The sequence below is a fragment of the Amblyomma mixtum genome, chromosome 2 (assembly GCF_055824585.1).
Source record: "Amblyomma mixtum isolate Tamu chromosome 2, ASM5582458v1, whole genome shotgun sequence".
In the NCBI taxonomy this organism is placed as follows: Eukaryota; Metazoa; Arthropoda; class Arachnida; order Ixodida; family Ixodidae; genus Amblyomma; species Amblyomma mixtum.
Window position 1 is genome coordinate 86,331,227 of NC_143013.1, and position 22,359 is coordinate 86,353,585.

The window sequence follows — 22,359 nt, forward strand, 5'->3', positions numbered from 1 at the left end:
TGGGGTTCTTTAACCTGCACTTTAAAGTTAGGTGGGCGGATGAGATTAAGAAGTTTTGCGGGGATACGGTGGCCGCAACTGGCAAAGGAGAGGGTTAATTGGAGAGACATGGGAGAGGCCTTTGCCCTGCAGTGGGCGTAGTCAGGCTCATGATGATGATTATGATCGCACAGTACGCGGGCTTATAGCATTTTGCCTCCATCGAAATTCGACCGCCACGGCCGGGATCAAGCCCGCGTCTTTCGGGTCTGCAGCCGAGTGCCATAACCACTGAGCCACTGCGGCGGTGCTTTGTGGAGCCTTGTAGTAGTAGTAGAAAACGTGTATTCAAGGCATAAGGGTTACGGGATAAAAACCTTTATAAACAGATCCGTCTACAACTAGCTATAGAAGCAAAGAAAACAAAAGATGAATGAAAGGATGATTCATGCAGCCATTCGACCTATATGACGTCACACCACGAGCAGATTTTCTTATGCACGACCAAGTTGACTTCTAGACGCTAGTGCTGTTTATGTTAATAAGGAAATCAGCCCGAAAAGAACCATGGTGACCATGTTTCTTTTTTTATGTACCTGCGTGCTTGGCGACGAGATTTTTTTTCGCGGATGGACAGCTATGTTTAGTGTTCAACGTCTGTAAAGTTAAATTGGGGATAAAGCGCCTTTTCTTTGAACTTATGCAAATTGATTTCAGCAAGAAAACCTAGGAACGTCGATACGTGCTTGCGAATATAGGTCACAGCATATGATTCGATAGGGTTTGTACCAGCACATCAAAACGACATCTGCCTCTGTACTGGCTCTGAAACTCATGCCGTACCTAAAAACTAATGACTCGGAGTAGATGTTCTTAAAGCCCATGGACCGTTCTTTCATCGCCCTTGATTACGATTTACGACGCCGTTTGTGACTACAAAAACACGTCTTGAGTACGCGTGTGACATTTAAGTGTGCAATTGTCGGCAGGAATGTCACTGTGATGGGGGCGAGAAATGACGGGCGCTTCGCCAACAAAATATATGTTTTCCCACCCCACCAATGACTGAAATTCATTCGCAATGGCTGCGATTTCGAGGAAGTTCTTGCTGTTCCACAGTTGGTGCGAGAAAGCTTCGAGTCAATAACCCCTGCGTACATCGCGCACATGCGACAACAAAGCACCCGAGGAGTTGTCATCCTTGTACCAATTAGATTTTTTTTTTTTTGCAGCCACAAATGACAGCTCATGTTTCATGCAGACTTGAAAGCCAGTTAGTCTCGCTAAATAATTACTGCTTTCAAATCATCATTTTGATCACCTTGTTAAACGCTAAATCAGCAACTTAGAATAGAGGAACCAGTATTTGTCTTCGGGCAATTCGTGAAAGCATTAATTTTATATCCTCAAGGTCGCCTCGTTCTTCTGCGGAGGCAGGGAAGCTTGCGCTGACCAGAGGCAGAGAAGAGTTCAAAAGCGTCGAATCCTCTGCCACATAACAAGCCTGCAGTCCCCAAGCTTAACAGCAAGCAGAGTGCCTACCCCTGAAAACGTTGTTTCACAATGCCTGTATATTTACATCCGAGACGTCACGAATTCTTTCGCAGTGTACGATCGTGGAAGGGCGGGAAAATTGCTGGATTCATGACGGCATATAAACGTGACCGCGAATCCGTTCCAAGCCAGCCAGGGACAGTACCACTTTCCAGGTGGCCTCAGAGTATAATTGGCGGAGGGAAAACAGCACAGCAAGGGCACTGAAGTCGGCGGCTCGCTGCCGCAGGGTGAGAAAAGGTCACGAGGTGAATTGCGCAGAAGGTCACTGAGAAGGCCGCGAATGAACGGCGACCTCTGTTCGCGGAAACCTCGCGCGCGTATAAAGATGAAGCATTCAGACATCGACTCAGCGACAAGTGCTGGCAGAAACTTTCGCGCGAAATTTCTGCCGAATGCCCATGCTTCTTCATCTCTTATAAAATAAGAAAAAAAAGGAAATCTGAAGGGGCTAGGTTTACAATTGATAGCGAGGTGCTGTAAATGGTAAGGGATTACGTCTATCAGTACAGGTGGTGACCGCGGATCAGGATCACGAGAGTGAAATAACTAGAAGAATAAGAAAGGGCTGGAGTGCATATGAAAGGTTCTCTCAGATCATGAATGGCAGTTTGCCGATATCCTTCAAGAGAAAAGTCTACAACAGCTGTATCTTGCCGGTAACCACCTATGTGAGCAGAAACGTGGAAGCTAACAAAGAGGGTTCAGCTTAAGTTAAGGCCAACGCAGCGAGCTATGGAAAGAAAAGTTATAGGTGTAACGTTAAGAGATGGGAAGCGGGCGGTGTGGGTGAGGGAACAAACGGGGGGTTAATGACATCCTAGACGAAATCAAGAGGAAGAAATGGGCTTGGGCAGGGCATGTCCGAGGTGAAAGGAAGCGTAGCAGGGGCGGGCGATAGTAAGGTGGGCAGATGAGATAAAGAAGTTGGAGAGAATTGGAGTTGGAGAATTGGAGAGACAAGGGAGAGGCCTTTGCCCTGCAGTGGGCGTAGTCAGCCTGATGGTGATGAAAGATAGCGGAGAGGTGGAGTTCAAGGTCGAGTGACAGAACTTCCAGCGAAGCGAGTGACAACACACTATAAGCGCCCATACTCAATTGGCCCACTGCAAGGCCAATAGCGAGGATACCAGAATGAAAGATGATGGAAAATCTGCAGCTGTTAGAGACCAGTAGCACAGATGCCTTGGCCGAGTTGTGTTCCATTGTTTCGCCTGCATTTGTCGGTTCGCCCACAAGAAAAAAAAAAAGTGACACGGCCCAGTTTACTACCCGTCTTACTGTAGCGCATAGATAATGATCCACCTGCAAGCTCACCACAAGTTTTTAGTGTTTTATCATTCTTTTGTTGTAAAGAAGTCATTTTCGAACTCATTCGCAAGAGATCCTCTCATTTAGGTTTGGTTTATTGGGGGTTAACGTCCCAAAGCGACTCAGGCTGCGAGGGACGCCGTAGTGAAGGGCTCCGAAAATTTCGACCACCAGGGGTTCTTTAACGTGCACTGACATCGCACAGTACACAGGCCTCTAGAATTTCGCCTGCATCGAAATTCGGCCGCCGCGGTGAAATTGCAGAGGCCCGTGTACTGTGCGATGTCAGTGCACGTTAAAGAACCCCAGGTGGTAGAAATTTCCGGAGCCCTCCACTACGGCGTCCCTCAAGTATTCTAGCGACCCACTAACAATCCAACACCGATCCCGTACGAGCATTCACCGATTCAATAACGATCAAATACCAATCATCGCTGTACCGCTTCTGTTAGTAGCACTGCTAGCTCGACTTGAGCACGATAGGACCCGGATACAGAAATCTACTGGTTCAGATTGGGGCAGTTCGCGTGCAACCCGAGAGCCGTGCATCGTTCCTGCGAACACCTCGAGACAGTTAAGCACGACTCAGCGTGCATACCGCGATAAGAATGCGAGACGCTCGTCTTCGACTAATTCACCAGCATGACATAAAATCCAAACGGTGGATCACTAAGTAATTCAATTACAGCCAATTTTTAGGGTTAAGTGAATCTGGCCCCGGAATCGACCGACTAGTCAGTCTGCGTATTAACCGATCGATCAATTAATCATCGCTCTGTCAATATATTAAACACTTCATTAATTTTACACCCATCATAATCTATCGATGAATTCCACACTTCATCTGTTAAATTTTTCTTCAGCATAAAGTATCTTCTCTTCAAGTACACTGGGCTATCGAGTACCTTACGGAGTAGAGTAGTCTGGTAATGAAATAATGGCAAAGCAATCAAGGCAAGTTGTTACAAAATAAACAGAAAAATAAGTTATATATTGTTTCAGGTTAAATTCTTTCCGGAGTGGGATCACGCGGAAAGGTACGACTTCAATACCATGTTCACTAATTTGAACGCATATCACAGTGTGGTTCTGTAATAGCTGCTATGTTGCTACCATATGGCCTCAGAACCGCGGTTACATGAAAGCATGGTTCTTTCTTTACTCACGATGATTGCATGGGCGGCTTTCGGAAGCAGAGATAGGGGAAACTTCTCTAAGCAATAACCTCGGAGATCTCTGTTTGTACAATAGCAAATGCCTTCTGTACCTAACACCGTCAGTCTCCTTCCCCTCGCTTCATTTTTCCTACACCTGATTATGTCCGCTCAAGTCTTATCTGCATATCTCAGCCAGTAGCCATAGAGTTCACAAAAAAAAGCAGGAAACGATGAGGAATAGGCGCAAAAAAAAGTTCAAGAAAAAAACCGCAACAGCTCATTTCGCATTTACATTCAAAGCACGAGCAGGCATACAAGTTACCGCTTGTCAGTTTCATAACGCGACATAAGATACTAATAGGCCGCCGCGGTGGCTCAGTGGTTATGGTGCTCGGCTGCTGACCCGAAAGACGCGGGTTCGATCCCGGCCGCGGCGGTTGAATTTCTTTGGAGGAGAAATTCTAGAGGCCCGTGTACTGTGCGATGTCAGTGCACGTTAAAGAACCCCAGGTAGTCGAAATTTCCGGAGCCCTCCACTACGGCGTCTCTCATAGCCTTAGTCGCTTTGGGAAGTTAAACCCCATAAACCATAAACCAAACCATAAGATACTAATATATACATTAGCTTACAGGCGATCTGAATCGGTTCGTACTTGAGTGCGTTTAACGTACCAAAAAAAAAAGTACATTTCTTTTCTTGTCGTCGCTTTCGTTTTTTTTTTCCTTGCTTCTCCGACTATCGTCAACTGATATTCTTACGTGTGAAGAAAAGAAAGAAAAGCACGGCCACGCAGTTATGCAGCGAAGCTGCCTTCAAGTAGGTTTCAGCTAAGTCAATCACTTCCCAATCGGTCACCACGCCCGTTCCAGATTCCGCCTGATCTAGACATTAGCGGACGAACTTTCGCGTCTCCGCCAAAGCATGCCCGAAGAGTTTCTCACAGCCGCGCCCGTGCTTCCACCTGACCTTTATTTAGCGACACCGCTAACAATGCAGCGAGCGAAACGTCGCCTCCGGATCCTGTCATTGTTACACATCCCACGCCAGGCGATAAAGCCCCTAGACAGAGAGCAAAGCTCGTCAAAATCTCCTCACTCATCTGTCCATTGTCTCTCGCAGTGCATGCACAGCCGTGCTTCGTCAAGCGACAAAGCACGCACATACACATGCGTGGGATCTACGAGATGCGCGTCTCTCTCTTCTTTTTCAGGAAGAGGAAAATCAACGCCGCTACTCCCTCCGCGCTCAGGGCCACGCCCATCACGGCCATCACTGGCGGCTAGTGCCGCTATTCCAGGTACGTAGCACGCGGTTCCCCTAAAGGCAAAATGCAAAGATTGCTCCTCCTCCTCCGATTCCTATTTCGGTTCCCGGGCTTACTTCTGTTCCCCGCGAAATCCAGGAAATTCAAGGACCACCGCACCGCTGACGGATGTCAGTTCTAGAAATGAACGGACGGGGTGCGCGGCTTATACGGACTCGGGCGACGACAAGCTTGACCAAACAGAAAGGAACACCGCTGCTGCTTCCAGTGCGTGCCTGACAGGTTCTACGCGAGTAGAAGTTTCCGGCTTTTTTTTTTTTTTTTTACAACGTTCCGTGATGGCGTCATGAATATATGCGGCAGGGCGGACAGACAGTGAGCGTGTGTGTGTTACGGAACTGCAATTTACGATTTGCATGCGCGGCGGTGAAATCCCAAGCCTCTTAGAGAGAACCCTTATTTTCAACTTTTACTTTTCTTTCAAACTTTGTTTCCTTGCACGAACCCTCTTTACTGAAAGCTAAAAGCAGACTGGGCGCTCTCAGTGTTTCGCTTCCAGTGCTACGCGAAGTTCGCTGAAGCAAGGAACCGTGCTCGGGAGCGTCGTTCCGCATATATACACAACGGTATACAAGCAACCGGTATATACACAACCGTGGCGTACCTGACTTTCATTACCCTCGCTGCAGATACTTACTGCTGCTGTGGAGCCAGGCGTTGTGGCATTTGCAGCGGCTTCCGCAGGCAAATATAGCTGTCGTTACGCATGAATCCACACGGTGCCCGTTACCGGTAAGCGCACGGGTAAGATCCTGAACCGCTCAAAACACCAGCTGCTTTGGCTCAGTGGTTACGGTGTTCGGCTCCTGAGTTCTCGGGCTCGATCGCGGCGGCACCGCTTTTCGAAGCAAGTGAACTGTGAAAAGGCCGTGTACTAACGTTTAATTCAAGTGACCTAACAGTAAGGAACTCCAGGCGGTCGACATTAATCCGGAACACTGCATTACGGCGCGCCTCTAGCCCATACTGTTGTTCGGCACGTAGAGAAGGAGAGTGTATGTGGAAAGGCAGAAAGGTTAACCAGAACAAGATGTCGATTGGCTACACTCAAATATGGAGAAAGGAAATTGGGGTACAAAAGGGAAGAAAAACGTATCGTAAATATAACCATGCCTAAAGGCTTGAAATAATAAGAAAAAAGACACAGTCGAACGTTGTTATAACAGAACTATTTATAACAAAATAACGGATATAACGAAGAAATAATGATTCCCCTTTGAAGCTCGGTCAGCACGGGCTATAACGAAGCTACGGCTATAACGAAGTAATCGCCGGGTCCCTTCAACGTCATCATAACGAGGTTCAACTGTAGTGCCTGCTTCGAACGTTACCCCCTCCTAAGGCCCCCATCAGAACATTGAGGTTTATGCCGCAAAATCTATTTGTTGTAGCTGTTCTTACCGCTTCTCCTACAAAAGCGGAATACTGGGAATAAGATACTCATGAAACCGGAAATCATCAGACCCAAAGAAAAGGAAGGTTTGATTAGTTTGTCTTCTTTCCTTCCGTCCTTTTTTTTTCTTTCTGCTCTCTAAAGAAAGTGGGGGGAAGGATGAGGAATAAACGGCTACAAACTGAGGCACAATTTGGCGAGACGCCTACTTTTCTTGGCGAACTAATCCACCCGAAAGAACTCCCGAAGTCTCGTCGCGAAGCAACGCTTCGAGGACGCATACCGCCCCTTTCTCCAGCGCTTCTAAAAAGCGAAAGGATTCTTCTTTTTTCGCTCGCACCCTTCACTTGCCGAGCAAGCCACGGACAGGTACTACGCACACACTCAGAATGTCCTTCTTTGGCCTTGCCCCATCTTCCGCGTCTATAAGCTGCAGAGTCAGACCAAAGCAAGCAAAAGGGCACACAGCGAACATCACTCTTCCTGCGGGCACGCATAACGAGGTTCGGCACGCGCTGTCAACTCACTGACGGAGAACGCCAGTACGAACGAAAGAACAAACAAACGAACGTACGAATAGACGAACAAGCGAAACAACGGCAAACGCACGGCGCGCGAGACATCGCGTCCAGAGATGACCGCGGAACTAAGAGCGCGCGCGGACGCGAGTGGCCTTTCCACAATCACCCCCCCTCATCCTCTTCTTCGCCTGCCTCGGAAGCTAGGCGACGACCACCAGGAAAAGACTTCGTCTCGAAACGTCGGCGAGCGAGCGAGCGAGCGAGCAAACAGGAGGGGGGACGACTCAGAACCAGGGCGCCTTGCTACTATTCTCGCCTTACTGCGAGCGCCTCGCTGGCTGGCTGGCTGGTTCTCTCTCTCTCAATCTGTACTATCTCTCTCTCGCTTTGAAGAGCGGCCACACGTTAGATGGGCACCCAGTTCCAGAGGCTCCCGATCGCGACCGAACGCTCTGTCTTCGTGGCCGAACGTTTTTTCTCCTCTTTCGTCGCTTTTATTCCTTCTGTTTCTCTCCCCTTTCTCGCACCACCGCTGCTGTTCTCTAGAAGACTTAACACGGACAGTCAGTCAGCGCTTTAAATCTCCTGACGACCTGGAGCTGCTGCTACCCGGCTTCCTGAAGTGTCGGTTATAGCGTGCCCGCCGACACGGCTAAGCTAACTTCAAGCGTTCTGCTACCCCTGGCGAAGCTGCTGCCCTGACTGTTGAGCGAAAGAAGAAGACAAAAGAGGAAGGGGCAGCAGACAGCCGCTTCTTCTTTCTTCTCCTGCACATTCATCAGTCTTTTTTTCTCCTTTCTGTTTCGCTCGAGACATGACGCGTATTCAAGGCACGTAAGTTGCTCGTTCTGAAAGCTGGCAAGAAAAAAATGCAATGCATTAAACAACCGTGCGTGCGGCCGGCCGCGTCACGTGGTGGTGTTATATATGCCTCGTACGCCGAAAGGGAGAAAAAATTCGCGAGAGCTTTGTTGTACTTTGTTTCTATTTTTCAAGCGTAACGAAGAAAGCCACACACGGAAAGGATACACCACTGCTGGTTCCCCCTCCTCCCACGTACCTCGACACTTACCTCTTGCTTCCACTCTGAAACGTCTCGCTACCTCTCTATGGATCGCCGCGCGTTCGGATGGCGTCGCGGTCGGGAGGTTGGGTGGGAAAGTACGTCGAGAGTTCCCGGTTCAGACGAACGCAGTTTGGCGCTACGGGCGAGATGGAAAGGGATGCAGGGGGAGGGTGAGGGAAGCCGGCCACGAAGTTCGGTCTATATATACGCATCGCCACCGGATTGTCCTGCCGGGCGAGGTATTGACCTTTGATGCTATGGGACAGCTCGAGCTGCTAACCAGAGACGATGTCGGGACGGTCGGTACTGGGCCAAGTGTTGTTATACGGATACGCAGTATACGTATACGTCGGCGTACAAAAGGATGTATACTTGTACGTAGCAGCGCACGTGTACAGCGCAATGTACTGTACACGTGTACAGTACAATGCTGTACAGTGCAGTGCGTGGCCGCTCCGCAAGCGAGCACGAAAAGCGTGAAAATAAATATTTTTTTGACTGGATTAAACTTCATATCTCGGGATTCTCCTGAATGAATTGATTAAAGTGGGCTGTAGTTTGCCGGGGTCATTGCTAACCCCGTTTGCCTTAACGTGAAGCTGAATATGAAATGGGAGAGCTAAGTAGCAACCTTCGGTGGCGTTCCGCACTCCTCGTCTTGAGACGCCACAGGGAAAGGCGAAGCACGCTGCGCTACAGACTGCTCTGCTATCGAGGGCACAGAACAGAAACCGCTGGTCAGTGGCGCCATCTGGGCGGGAGCTTTGGAACCTGAGGTAGGGCTTGCTCTCTGATATGCTGAGAGGACTGTCAGATGATAAACCATAAACCGCCATATATGATCGCATTAGAGTGTCATGTGAAGAGGTAAGGAAATCTTGACGGGTTAACGCGACGTCACACAAAGAGTGTGCCTGAAATGCTTCCCTACGTAAGTCGACATCTAAACCGCACAGCCACCAACTACGACAGCTTATGTGGTTCAGGTTGTTTGTCTAACGCACGGTTCCAACTCCAACTCTTATCTCTCGTTCACATTTCGACTTCGCATCTGTAGACACTGTCATTGTCATCGTTGATGAACATTAATCATTCTGGTGTTAGCTTCACAGTACCAAAAAAATTAGACCATTGCCTTCGCAATGATCTTCCTCAATACCCCGATGCTCATCGTCAAGAGAAAAGCACTCTTTAATGTCACTGGAAATGATACACCTGCTATTTGCCTAAAATGCTGCTCTAGATGAAAACGACGAAGAATGACATAAATACATACAGAAAACGTACACGTCACGGCGTTCAAGCACACAATGGAGTAACCTTCAGGGTACAAATTAATCATACGTCATTATTTCAGCACTGTCATCGTCCTGCGCGAAGCAGAGTCGTTGCTGCCCCAAAACTTCAGAACATTTCGTAAACAGAAGCGTGGAACTGTCGCAGACCTCGCGCAGTCAGGAGGAACCTCTGTGGTGACTCAAAGCGACTGAATGTGAAAATGATGAGCTCGAAGTAGGATACGGCACAAGACAAGAGGAGGGGAAAAGAAGAGAAAAGATAATTCAGAGATAGAAAAGGCGCCCTGGCCATAAAGAAGACGTCGATCGTTGCGAACCAACTTGTGCTCAGGTCTGAGGAGTCAAAACACATCGAAACTCCTGCCCTCTTCAGGCATTTACTAAAGAAAGAGCGCTTACAAAACATGCCTGTAAAAGTTCTGACTGCCCAGAGCCAAGTTTCAGTCGGCTCTACAGATGTTTGTTTTCCCACGCAGGGAGGGAGCCTCGCGAGAAGAACGGCAGCGCACCATGCGGCCCTCCACGTTGCTAAGCCTGTGCGTGTTCGCGGTGCTGGCTCTGCTGGCGACGCAAGCGCGGCCCGCAGGGGGCGCTCTCATCCTGCCACTGGTCATCTTCAAGAAGCTGCCTAAACAGTGAGTACAGCGCATGCGCCTGCCTGCAGTGGCTACGCGATGCCCCCTACCGGTGCATGTGGCGCCACGACGTGCCGTGCACGCGGTCATGCGTCAAATGCAAACGTCGCCCCTGTGGAGGAGCCTTCAGACTATGGCGTAGTATGAAGCACGTGACTTTAACGCAGCGGTCGACGTCTGTGCCCTTAGCGGTCACCCGAAAAGACAAAGTTGTTCGAAGTACACCTTATCTGTCGAACAACCACGTTTGACGTCAAATAACATATTCTGTCAGCTTCTTGTTTTGTTCTGCGCAGAACGCAGAAAGAAATTTGAGTGAAGCAAGCCGAGTACGTTCATGCGGCGAAGTAAAAGCTGCAGTTTCTCTAAACATCGACAGTAAGTGAACTCTTTGTGGACAGGGCATCTGTGGACAGGGCATCTGTGGACAGGGCAGCTTGCAAAATTTTAAGTTCGCTCGCAGAAAGAGCAGTATCAGCAAACAGCAAATTCTAATGGTATACCGATGCGCTTTGCACATTCTTTTAGAAGGAACGTCTGTACGGAGGTTTTAAAAAAAAGCAGGCATAGATGTTGACGTTTGCGTAAAGCACACTTGTTATCAATGCGCTACAGTCTGAACATTGCATCTTCGCTCGTAGAATAGCAGCCTGTGCACGCGACAAGGATTCCGCATTTGACGGCATGTTCATCGAAGCTGCAGCCACTAAGCCAGCACCTGGTTATAGCTTAGCGCCAAGATTAAACAGCTACAACAAAATTGCCCGTGGCTGACTGGTATATTTCACTGTATGCATGGCATGGTGTGACCGAAGCCTGCTTACACTGGCTTGCGTGGCTATCCAAAGGGTTGCTCGGCGATTGCAGTTAAGTTCGAACAGAGTTCTAAGCCTCCAGCATGCACCATGCTACACAATGTTCTTCTCACACACAGACAAGACATCCAAGTTGTTAGATTGCGCCCGTGTCGTCTCTTGTTTCTTTCTCTCGTCCTGTGTATCGCGCTGCTTTAAGATGAAGACATCCCTAGTGATCATGCACTGTTTAAGCCACAAGATCGATGCCGCCATTTCAGAGTAACAAATGGTATAACTGCACTAAAACAGCCAGGGTACCACATGGTCGTTTCGCGGTCTCTTAAGCAGCAACCAGACACAATAATGTACACTAGCTCCACTGCAAGGGTTCAGAACGTTCGGGAACGTCGAGCACAGGTGCTGCAGACACATGCACATCACAAAACTCTGTCGAGACTTACTTAAACGACATGCAGGTTGCTACAGTATGTAGACAACAAGGAAAACGTCCGGACAACACGGTGTAGGAAACTAGTGCCATCTTCTGCATCCTAAAAAACACGTAACACTAAAGAAAAGATGCTACATGCTAACAAGAGGCAGATGTTAACCAGAGGCAAAGATGTTAACCAGAGGCAGACATAGTCTGGTACTCGACGTTTTAAAATTTTCACGCTACCTCCCGTTCCTTCACATAAACACAAACAGCGAGCATGTCGATGCGGAAGAACCATGGCCGAGGAAGCTGTGTAGCTTCTGTCCCAACACGAAGCTTGCCTGCATGGATGAATGAAAAGAGCGACGGGAGGCAATTGGCGTCAGCGGTGCATGAAATGCGTCGGCTGGCCAACCCGGCGCGAAGACAGCGCCGTGCATGGTAGAAGCATGCCTCTGCGTGACACATTCCAGACTGCGAGTCATTGGCATGCAGAAGCCGAGAACGAACCGGCGCGTGCCGATTGTCTTGTAACACGCAGCGACCCGCACCAGCACTTGAAGAAGCTGCTACAGTTTGTCAATGTAGACGTCATCAAGGGCCTGGTAGGCCAGCTCATCAACTTCGATGCCATCCTGCGACACTTTTCGCCGACGCCGGCCAAAACGTCGACGGCCGCCTCACAGCCCACAGTGGTGATGATGATGGACGAGCCGAGGCCCCCGGAGCCCACGACCACGACGTCGTCGCCGCCCAGGAGGGCGACCACGCCGCCGGCGATCCCGACACTGCCGGTGTTCCCGACGCTGCCGCCGATTCCGGTGACTCCAGAGATGGAGGCCATCCCCGTGAGCGTCTGTCTGTGTGTGCGCGTGTCCGCTCCAAGCCGTACGTGCTGATTCCGGAGGCGGCATCAGAAGCACGGAGCGGCCTGTGTCTGTGCCTGCGGAGCGGGTTGTGTCTGTTTCAATGTCTGTCATTCGTTGTGATGTGTGGTGAATTCCTCCGGAGGCTCTGTTAAATTACCTCCGCTAAGACCTGAGGCCATCCGGAAGAGCTCCTGCGCGCGCGTCCGCAGGTGGCGCTGATGATTAACCGTAGCGGCAGCAGCCACGAATGATTCGTCTCTGTGCCTGTCAATCTATCAGTGATAGTCAGCTCTAACGACCAGCCCTGCATGCACTAATGGACTAATACCTAACCTGCCATGCTATGAAACTCGTGGAGACAGCGGCAGAAATCAGAAGCGACTTCCCTTACGTCTGTCTGTGATGCTTGTCAGATATGAGTTCCCCCGAGGGCGCATTAATTAATAATCGGAGCACGAACACGACGAACGTCTTGTCTGTGAGCTTCCCGTCGGTCGTACTTGTCCATCCTATAGGCATGCATAAAACCAGTCACACCTGAACAGAACGTGACAGTGCTGATACTTGTGCAGCAGGTAGACCAGCCATTTGAAGTGCCTCGATATGCCGGAAACCAGCAAATTCACAACTTGTCAGCGAGTGGCATGCCAAGGTGCCGATAACGTCCGGGAAGATCCCCAGAGCTAGAACTTCGTCGGGAATACAGCGACTCGTGAAAGGTTCCGCGGGGAATGACCAACTCAGCACCGCAACACTTTGTCCATGTCTGTGTATATGTGTGTACAAATATTTCTCCAATATGTCCTTGTGCGTACAGTCCTGTGTGTCCGTGTCTGTGTTGCTTCGTAAGCTGTGCTGTTTGTCCACAGCGGCTGTCTTAAACGTATTAGACATGTCACGTTCATGGTGCATGCATGTCGTGCACGCACAGTTACGACCGGTTTAAATACCTCACTGTCTTCTACGTATCAAAGGTGCTTTTCGTGTTGGTTGCTTCAGAGGCTGTAAAAACACTAGATGCAAAGTAGCCAAATATCACGAGCCTCTTCCCCTTAGTTGATCACTTGCACTTCACTCGCGACAGTGACGAATGCATCTAATCATTGTCATGCTTATGTTTTTATTTTTTATTTTATTTATGAATACTGTCAACCCTCATTTGAGGGTCATTACAGGGAGGGAAAGTGAAGAGACATAAAATGTTGACATAAAATACGCAACTAGCAGGATCACAGCTTAAAGCGAAATTCCGTGTCTGTTGAAAATCCTCCAGAAAAGGCACCAGCAATTGAGTTATTAGTGCGTGCCTAAGGTCAGAGTACTCCAGCTGACAACTCAATCAAACTTGTCCGTGTTCATGTAGCCAGCCTATACAGATACAGATACAGTTTACGTCATGTTTATTGCAGGCACGGTTTATTTTATCGGTTCATTTGTCCTCTACGCAACTTCTGTACATGCATGAACTTGTGTCTTAGCGCGCACGGAATGTCTAGCTGAGGAAGGGTATAATTCCAGTTACGATGAATTATTCGCGTGTCAGTAATAAAATCGCTAATAAGGCTCACTGATTCGTTCAACGTGTTCAGTTAAATCTGCTTCGTTTCCAGCTGCGGAGTCGTCTTGAGATTTCGAGCCAGAAGTATTTTGCCTGTAAGGTGCGGAAAAAGCTAAAATTATTACACCTGAGCATTAAATATGCAAAAAATGTGTTGCGACGATCCAATGTCCTGCAGGATGGCAGTTCGACTTTCCTTGTATTCATTCCTCCTTTACGGCGTCAGCGTGTCTCGTGGTCAGTCTGTGTGCTTCCCAGCTAGCTCGTTTACGCAATTAATCGTATATGCGCCGCAATTTGCATGAGGAAATTTTTAACAGGTAACATAGTGCTAAAATAACATGGAAGGAGCAAAAGTTCAGCTCCACATGAAACATCTCTCCATTTTTTTTTTTTTTCAAACATGGATTCCAGGTGTTGCAAGGTTTCAACAGAAGCCTCGCAGCCATGTATTGTTGCCAATAAAAGAGACTTCAATGGTTGACACGCTGACGCCAAGAACTGAAAATACCCGTCCACAGAAACGGGTAGCATCTAGCAAACAACTAATAGAGCATATGTATTTACAGAGCAAGGTATATTGCTAGGCGATACGTTTGGTAATCATTCAGAGAAAAGCAGCTCTGGCTGATGATGGACAAGTTCTGTTCACGTTTTGTCCTAGTCCGTTGTCTTAGCATTTACACAGCCATCAGTTCACGCTTTCAACGCTTAGGAGCAACACGAATATGGTTGTCGGAGTGCTAATCTGGCTTTCTTTTTCTATACGTGCGCAGCAAATTGCTGGTACCGATTCCTCTACCACTGCCACTGCCAATCCCGATACCGCTGATAAAGCCCAAGGTGCTACCGCTGATCCTGCCAAAGATGCCGCGGATCGGGATCACGCTGCACCTGGGGAAGGGGTCTCCCCTGCGCCACCTACGGTTACACCACAAGCCCAAGCTGGTGCACGTTGACCACGGCCACGACGAGCCCGAGTACCACCACTCGCACGCGAGCCACCACAACCACCACCACCACCACGGGCCTCCGCAGCACTCGGGCGAGGACGAAGTGTACGAGGTCAAGAACCCGCCGCCACAGTACGCCAGCAAGGACTGGAAGTCGTAGCCGCAGCCAACGAGTCCCTAGGAGCGCAGCCGCCCTGGTGCCCCCGCCGCCGCAGTGTTCGGACTCCGGTCGTACGTGTGACCGCCTATGCGAACACATGGAAGCATCAGCGCCTGTTTTGATGGGAGGTCTACACAGAGCAGGGGGTGAGAGGACGAACACGAACCACGGTGCGCATACGTCTCAAGAGCGCGCGACCGTCCACATCGGGCGACAGTTAACTCTGCATAGTCGCAGTGCGCGCCACCTTGTGTCGTGTTCGCCCGCGCGTCCTACTGATGCTGTAGACCTCATGACGAAATGACCAGGCCACCAGTACTTGTCAGCATTTTGAGGAAGCAAAGGGGTGCAACTTATCCCCTGGCTACAGTATGGCACGAAAAGTGGCACCCCTGTAATACGACGGCTGCTCAGGGTACAGCCAACTCACGACCGTAGTCCGAACATGGCTGCAGGGCGGCTGTTGTCCACATCAACCATCCCAGTAGTAGTCCTTACACGCGAGGCTCTAGTTCCCAAACTCGTCGCACTCGACCTGATCGTCGACCTGGGAAGGTCGCTCATCGTGCCGTCGCATGCAGAGGCAACGGAAAGATAAACTTCCCATAAGTGTCGTCATGTCCCACCCCATCACTTAAGAGCCCGAACCTTCACTAGCGCATCCCTAGTAAAAAAGTTTACATTAGGTCACAATTCGACATCAAGTGCCCTCGCATTCACTAGAACTCTAGATGCTCGCAAGAAACGCATTCAGCACAGAGGGGGAGCATTAAAAGTGCTTTGATGTAGGAGTTTTGTCCTTCATGGTAGGCGTTGACTCGACTGGCTGCTAAAGCTTAGGGTTTGAAATATATGACGCTGAACAGTGATTGATCAAAACGGCTTCGCGCCGGAAAAGGCACTGTCGACACCGACTGAAAGTCATGTCCGCCAGGTTTTTGAATGTTGAGCATGTGGACGGCACAGTATACAGTCAATGCCCCTTCTGGGACCACCGCAAGTGCGTTGTTTCTATGGGCGGGCGGGCGTGAGAGCCAGCAACAGCGTACGAAGACATTGTACAGTGAATGATAGTTTGACGGCGTCGTGGGTCAACTGGGTATAATGACACGACACTAGAACGATGTTTCGCGAAACGCGACGAGCTTATGTGCACTACAGACAGAGACTCTCTCGACGGGTATACAATACGTGAACACCACTCCGAATAAAACGAACGCCTGCAGCCCTTCATTAGCGAAACGTGGCCGAGAGTATTTTCGATATCACAAGTCCCCCCTTCCTACTCCTCACGTACATCTTTCTGACTGGACCATGCAGGCCGCGACGTGTCAAACCAAGGATCTTATGAACCAGCCAGCCAGCGACACGTTGAGGAAAGATTTCTCCGATTTTGTTGTTGCTGCTTTTTGGTCGATGAGGAAGCATGCGGACGTTCGCGTTATCGAAGTGGTGTTCGGCTTCGTCCATTTCGAGTCAACCGAGTGCGCAGGCATTCTTGGGACACGCGTGCTTTCACCGAGGACCCGGTCGGCGGCGGCTTCCAGAGGTCTGGCTGCGATAAGATCGTCTCGTGCCGCGGCCTGACTCTTGAAACCGCCGCGCGGGTCGCACACACGCCTCTCTTATTAGCTGCAGCGACGTCTTTCCGAGACCACGCTAGCGCGAAGCAGTCTTTGTGCTGACGACAAGGTGGCTTCTTCTTTTCTTTGCGGGTCATTCCTCCTCTCTCTCATACATTCCTCCTCACTCTCTGTACGCAACATGCCCTCACAAAGTTGTTCATGTCGGTGGGAACTTAAGGCGCTCTTTCCATTTCACTGCCTCTCTTAGAAAGCCCAGACTTTTCACAAGCGCACTCACTCAGATGTAAATACGAACCGCTCAGAATAAAATTTTGTTGTTGTCTGCACCGTGTGCAATGTCTCTTTGTTCTTACTGTTTCCTATATCCTCATCACATGATTTAAAAAAAAATCTCTCCAGCGCTACGCTAGCATGAACTCTGGATCTCTTGCTTCATAGACGCAACAAGCAGATCAGGTGGGAGTGCCTTTAGTCAGCGTTACACAACTAGTGCTATACTAAAGGAACAATTGAAGCATTTTTAATGCTTATTTAGATGGCGTCGGTTCTAATGAAACCTCAGTATACACGAGTGTCGCCTTCTTCAAAATTTGGCTCGGTTCGAACCCGCGATATCGTGCTCGGCAGCAGAGCACCACGGCCAATGAGAAACCGAGGCTGGTAGGAAAGCGGATGGATACAGGCGGTGAGAAATGATGATTAATAATCAAGCGAGTCGAGCAGTTATTGTAACGAAGTGCCACTCGTTTGAAAGGGTGAAGACACCAAATATTTCGTAGGATCACAAAGTGGAATTCGCCAACTCCTGGTAAATAATTCGCAACTGAATTCCTTTTCCCGGAGCACTTTCAGCTTCAGCAGCTAAACGGTGGTTGTGGAGTCACGGGTAGGTTTGAGATCACGTAAGGCATCCAAAAACAGCAATATAATCACTGCTTTATCGTTTTAATTCACTAACGTTTGCTCGCCCCAGGAGTCGTATAATGAGAGAACAAACAACTATTATGTTCCCGCTTTTATTACCACACGTGATCTCAAACCTACTTGTGACGTCACAGTCGGCTGCTAAAACCAAAACCGAAACTACGTTTAAAGATGGCGTTGATGGTTTTATTTATTACAGGAAAGGAGGAAAGACGGCCGCACCTTAAAGAGACCCTAGGGACAAATCCATTCAATTATTCTTAGTAAAAATTATTTCTTCGGCTCTTTCTGGTATGTTGACATTTGCCCAGCAGCAAAAGACACATTTACCTCAGAGAACATTGTATTTAAAAATCTACCCGATAGTCGATTCAAATTCCAGACGCCCTTATTGAAAACTACGGATTGTCATCGCTTTGAAGTGACTGGCAGTGTAGCGACGCCTCTGGTATTTGCGGCCTAAAATCGACGTTGACGCACATATTTTGCTTACGAAATCAGCCAGTAATAACGACACGTGTTTTCTTTTTGTAGCGTGAGCTACACTGGCCGCAATCTCGCCATTTCGCGTGCTCTCTTGCTCGACCATACTGCGCATGCGCGAGGAGCAAGTGACGTCACTACGCACAGCTGGCGTGCCTCGCCGCGCGCGCTCGCCGCTGCGGGCTACTGTGCATGCCCGAGGAGATTGCGCCGCGTGTATAAATGTGGAGGGATACACAGCTACTGAGCCGTGTTCCATGGAGGAAAAACGACAACGGCAATGAACACAATGAACGTCGACGGCCTATGGCGTCAGCGCCGCGTTTCTGGCACAACCTTGTCAATGCCTGGAGCTCACAGCTCTCTCTCTCTCTCATCACCTCACGTACCTATAAACACGATTCGGGCATCCACTGACACAGGGAGCCATTATGCGCACTTCATTTCCTTAAAATGATGGGAGTGTAAAACGTTGTCAACACCAACGCCAATGAACACAACGAACACCGACGGCCTATGGCTTCAGCGAGGCCGACGGCCCATGGCTTCAACAACGAGGAGAACAAGAAGAGAAACCATAATAAATAAATAAACGCTTCACAATTCATACTGCCCATTGTCTCGTCTTTAATTTAGTCATAGTTACACGTACCGGAATTTCAAGGTTTAACAGGGAGGAAACCAAGCTAATGACAACAAGCTTAACCAAGATATACCAATACCTCACGCTACGTATATCCTGGCATACCAGAGCTAAACCACTGCCATTTTTTTGTAGCGAAAGCTACACTAGGCTAGCAGAAGCGCATTTCGCGGTGCCTGCCAGAGACCACTACTGCGCATGCGCCGTTACCAAAGTAACCAGCTCCATGGCAACCATGGCGCCGCATCCGCTGCTCCGCACTGCGCATGCGCACAGTCTCGCGCCACGCAGCTGGGATATAAGCCGGAAGCGATGCGCTCGCTCCTCAGACGAGCATCATGGAAGAAGGAGAGCGGGCATGCTCGTCAGGGAAACAGTACAGGCTGCGTGAAACTGAGTCTTCCGATCCAGAAGTCGTCGCATGGTACAGGGACGGCCGACAGTGTGAAAACGAGGCGAGAAAGGCTAAGCGGGCGGCCGAGACGACCGAAGAACGAGAGGAACGTCTCTCGAAGAGACGCCGCCAAGCTGCTGAACGACAACGACGGCGTGTCGCTACCTAATTGTCAGTAGACGAAACTGCTTTCGCTACGTATACGCTAACATAGCTGAGCTAAGCCACTGCCATTTTTTTCTTTTGCTTGTAAAAGATCTATTCTCGTTGACACTCGTATCTTTGTGATTAGAATACAGTATACCCTATCGATACATAAGCAACTTCAGTTTGGCTTCAGTGCTCCCTTAATAACTGCCAAGTTATGGGCTGGCACCTGAACACTAGCTAGAAAGGGGGGAGGGATATGAACAGGGTAAATTGTGAGATGGAAGAAAGACAAGTGCAGAAAACGGAGCGGGCAGGTAAGCGAGCTGTTTACGGGACTATACACAATGTCTCCAGGCGCAGCACATTAACAGGGACATGGGAGAAGAAAAAAATGCCGGGCTTAGGCAAATTCCACGAGGTGGTCCTTGCAATTCCTTACGAATCATTAGGAAGCAAATAACACGCAAATAAAAATTATTGTCTTTTTTTACACTCGTTCAACTACGAAATAGTATGCGAAACAAAACAAATGAATGGCGGACCACATAAAATGCTTCCGCGAGGTCCACCTGACGCAAAGCAGGCTGTTCACGAGATCTGGAACAAGATTCGAAGAGTTGTGCGTGAAATGCTGAGCTCATCTTTGTGCAGCTACTTTTTGAACACCGTATCTGGTGAGGGATGATAACTGACAATGCATGTTGGAGGCGATTTGATAGCTTCTTCCAGATCTTTTATTTCCACATTTGTCGGTGCAATGGGCCTGCAACCTTCCGCAGGGAGAGGTTTGTATGTTAAGAGTTCACAGCAGACAATGCACTAGGAGTTCGGCATAGTGGACAGCAAGTTCTGAGCATCGCCAGGTAGTATTCTCAAACACGGAGGTTATTTCTTTGGTATTTGTCATCAAAGTGCCACCGGACATCATTTTCACAATCAGGTAGGCCGTCGCGTGCTGATGCACTTATCCAAAACTTCTTGCACCAGATGTTCACATTACAAAGCGCGACTGGTACGAGATCGAACTCGAACATCCCTATAGTGTTCCGCATCATGCTTTTGTAAATCACGCTTCACGCTGGCAATTTCAGCAATTTACAACCGAGGTGCCTCGCACTTAAATTCGTACAGGTTGAGCAGATCCATCAGGTGAGTCTCTTTTTGTAACATTCCCATGGAGCGATTTTGATCAGTACACCCTTGTCATTGCAATAGGTTCCGCAAACTTTTCCAAAGCGGTAAATAAAATACTGTTATTAGGAAAACGGGCTTACAGCTCAGAGCTTTCACGAGTACCAAATTTCTGAACATAATTAACGAGCGCTGAATTCAGCTTCCAAAGTTTCTACTGAGGCACTAAGTTAAAAAGATCGATTTCGCTGATCTTTACAACCATCACACAACGGATAGAGAACAAATTTGGCAGTTTCACATCACAGCCCATGGGAAAGGAGTGCTGAGTGTAGATACATTCAACCTATGGGATCGTGAGAATGAGCCTGAATGAGCGTAATGGAAAGATGAGCATAGCTTGAAGGAGCTAAACACCGCAGCGGACGCGGGACAGAGAAAGAAGACGACACAGGGCTTTTCGTGCTTTTCAGGTGGTTTTTCAGGGCTTTTCAGGTGGTTTTCATGCTTCCACATGCGGTCGACGGTTTTAACACTTCTGATATCTGTAGATTGTGACTCGCATGATGAGCATCGCATAACGTTTTAATACTTCTGCTTTCTGTAGATTGCGACTCGCATAATGATCATTGCATAACTTCCATGTGCATTGTTGTCAGTTAGGTCTTGTTATCTGTTGCTTTTCATTCATTCTTTTTTACCTGATTGTAAGATCACACGTGCCTCTGTCTTCTTTCTCTGTCCCGTGTCCGCTGCGGTGTTTAGCTCCTTCATGTCTCACCAACTGGCCTGCACATCTACCCTCCTAAGCATAGCTTGATGCTCTAGCGTTGATGAGCCTTGCATCTTTAGTACCCCGAGAAGAGCCTTCTTTCCAATGAGCAAGAGGAACGGTGCAATCACTCAAGTAGCACGCATGAGATTTACAAGTAGTACGATGTATCCCCTTCAGCACGCTTACCACGAACGCAAAAGCACGTGTCTGCCACTGAAATTAGCACTGCTAGGCGTCGGCCGCTGGGTCTGAGACACTATTAGGGCGGAAGCAGGGCACGAGTTGTCTCCAACCGCCGCAAACGCACTGTGCTGCATGGTCTCGGACTCAGCGTCCAGTGTTCAGGGGCTGCAATATTAGCGCAGGACGCGCAATCGAGCGTTCGTGTTAATCGTGTTGACGACGGTATACAGCGCCCAGAAGCTAGCAAGCTACTCACGCCTTTGAACAGACTGATGCGTTTTTCTATACATCGTTAAAACCATGCAAGTGCTCGCCAGTGCCGATGTGGTCAGAAAGGGTAAACATAGCAAGGCCGTTCGCAGAAGCGAATCGAAATGCAGACTCTCGAAAGACTCCTGCTGGAGAAAAACAAACAAAACAGCGGCGAAGGTGCACTTGCTTTTGGCAAGATCTAAGGCCACGGCGCTATTTCCGCTATTGAGAATGCTATAGCTGCTGAGAGGCCGCCTTGATCAGGGAACGACATTCTGTCTTATAGAATTCTGTATGACAGTTGGGAGATGGTGAAACATAGTACATCCTGAGCCACAAGCGGGCCTCCTGAACCGCCAACGTCAGGACTTCGCCCCTTGTGCTTCGATGTTCAGTGGCAACGGTCATGCCCGCCAGTGGCCGGAGCACCGTGAACAGACGTGACCAAAGTATGCTGCGCTTTGGCGAGCATCGTGTAAAAACGTGTCAATAAAGCCGTTGGGATAAACATCGAAGGCTTGCGTCTTCCATTACCTAAGAAACATTATCGACAGGGATCACACTGCCAGGACCTCCGAACGCATCTTCGAGAGAATTTAAAATGACGCCAGACGAAACAGGACATTTTGCATGTCCGAAATTCATTCATAGGACAGCGCCAATAGTTTGCCGGACCAATATCACCTTCGATGGGCGCTGTGCACACCCTTCATCAAAAGTTTATGACTGTGTCGAGAAAATGTTGAAGCATTACTAGTCCCATCACAAGAAAAGCCGCCGGCCTGTGTTAGTGTGCCTTAGGAAATCCCAACGATGACAAGAAAAA

At 49.0% G+C, this 22,359-nt stretch overlaps 2 protein-coding genes across 2 annotated transcripts in view; one reads left to right on the top strand and one right to left on the bottom strand.

Annotated features, from left to right (window-relative positions):
• The window catches only part of LOC149360010 (rho GTPase-activating protein 18-like), a 235,751-nt gene that overhangs the window by 42,968 nt on the left and 170,424 nt on the right, over positions 1–22,359 (bottom strand). The gene's annotated exons all lie outside the window — the stretch shown is intronic.
• Positions 5,201–14,907, top strand: LOC149360011 (uncharacterized). The gene is made up of 4 exons (XM_089572121.1): positions 5,201–5,299; positions 10,081–10,239; positions 12,014–12,320; positions 14,676–14,907. The coding sequence occupies exons 2-4, from the start codon at positions 10,115–10,117 to the stop codon at positions 14,856–14,858; spliced, it is 615 nt and encodes a 204-aa protein (XP_089428247.1). The 5' UTR covers positions 5,201–5,299; positions 10,081–10,114; the 3' UTR covers positions 14,859–14,907.

Coding starts and splice junctions, on each gene's coding strand:
- LOC149360011 (XM_089572121.1), top strand. CDS start 10,115: ATGCGGCCCTCCACGTTGCTAAGCCTGTGCGTGTTCGCGGTGCTGGCT. Junction 10,240..12,013: donor TTCAAGAAGCTGCCTAAACA/GTGAGTACAGCG, acceptor TGTAACACGCAG/CGACCCGCACCAGCACTTGA. Junction 12,321..14,675: donor CAGAGATGGAGGCCATCCCC/GTGAGCGTCTGT, acceptor ATACGTGCGCAG/CAAATTGCTGGTACCGATTC.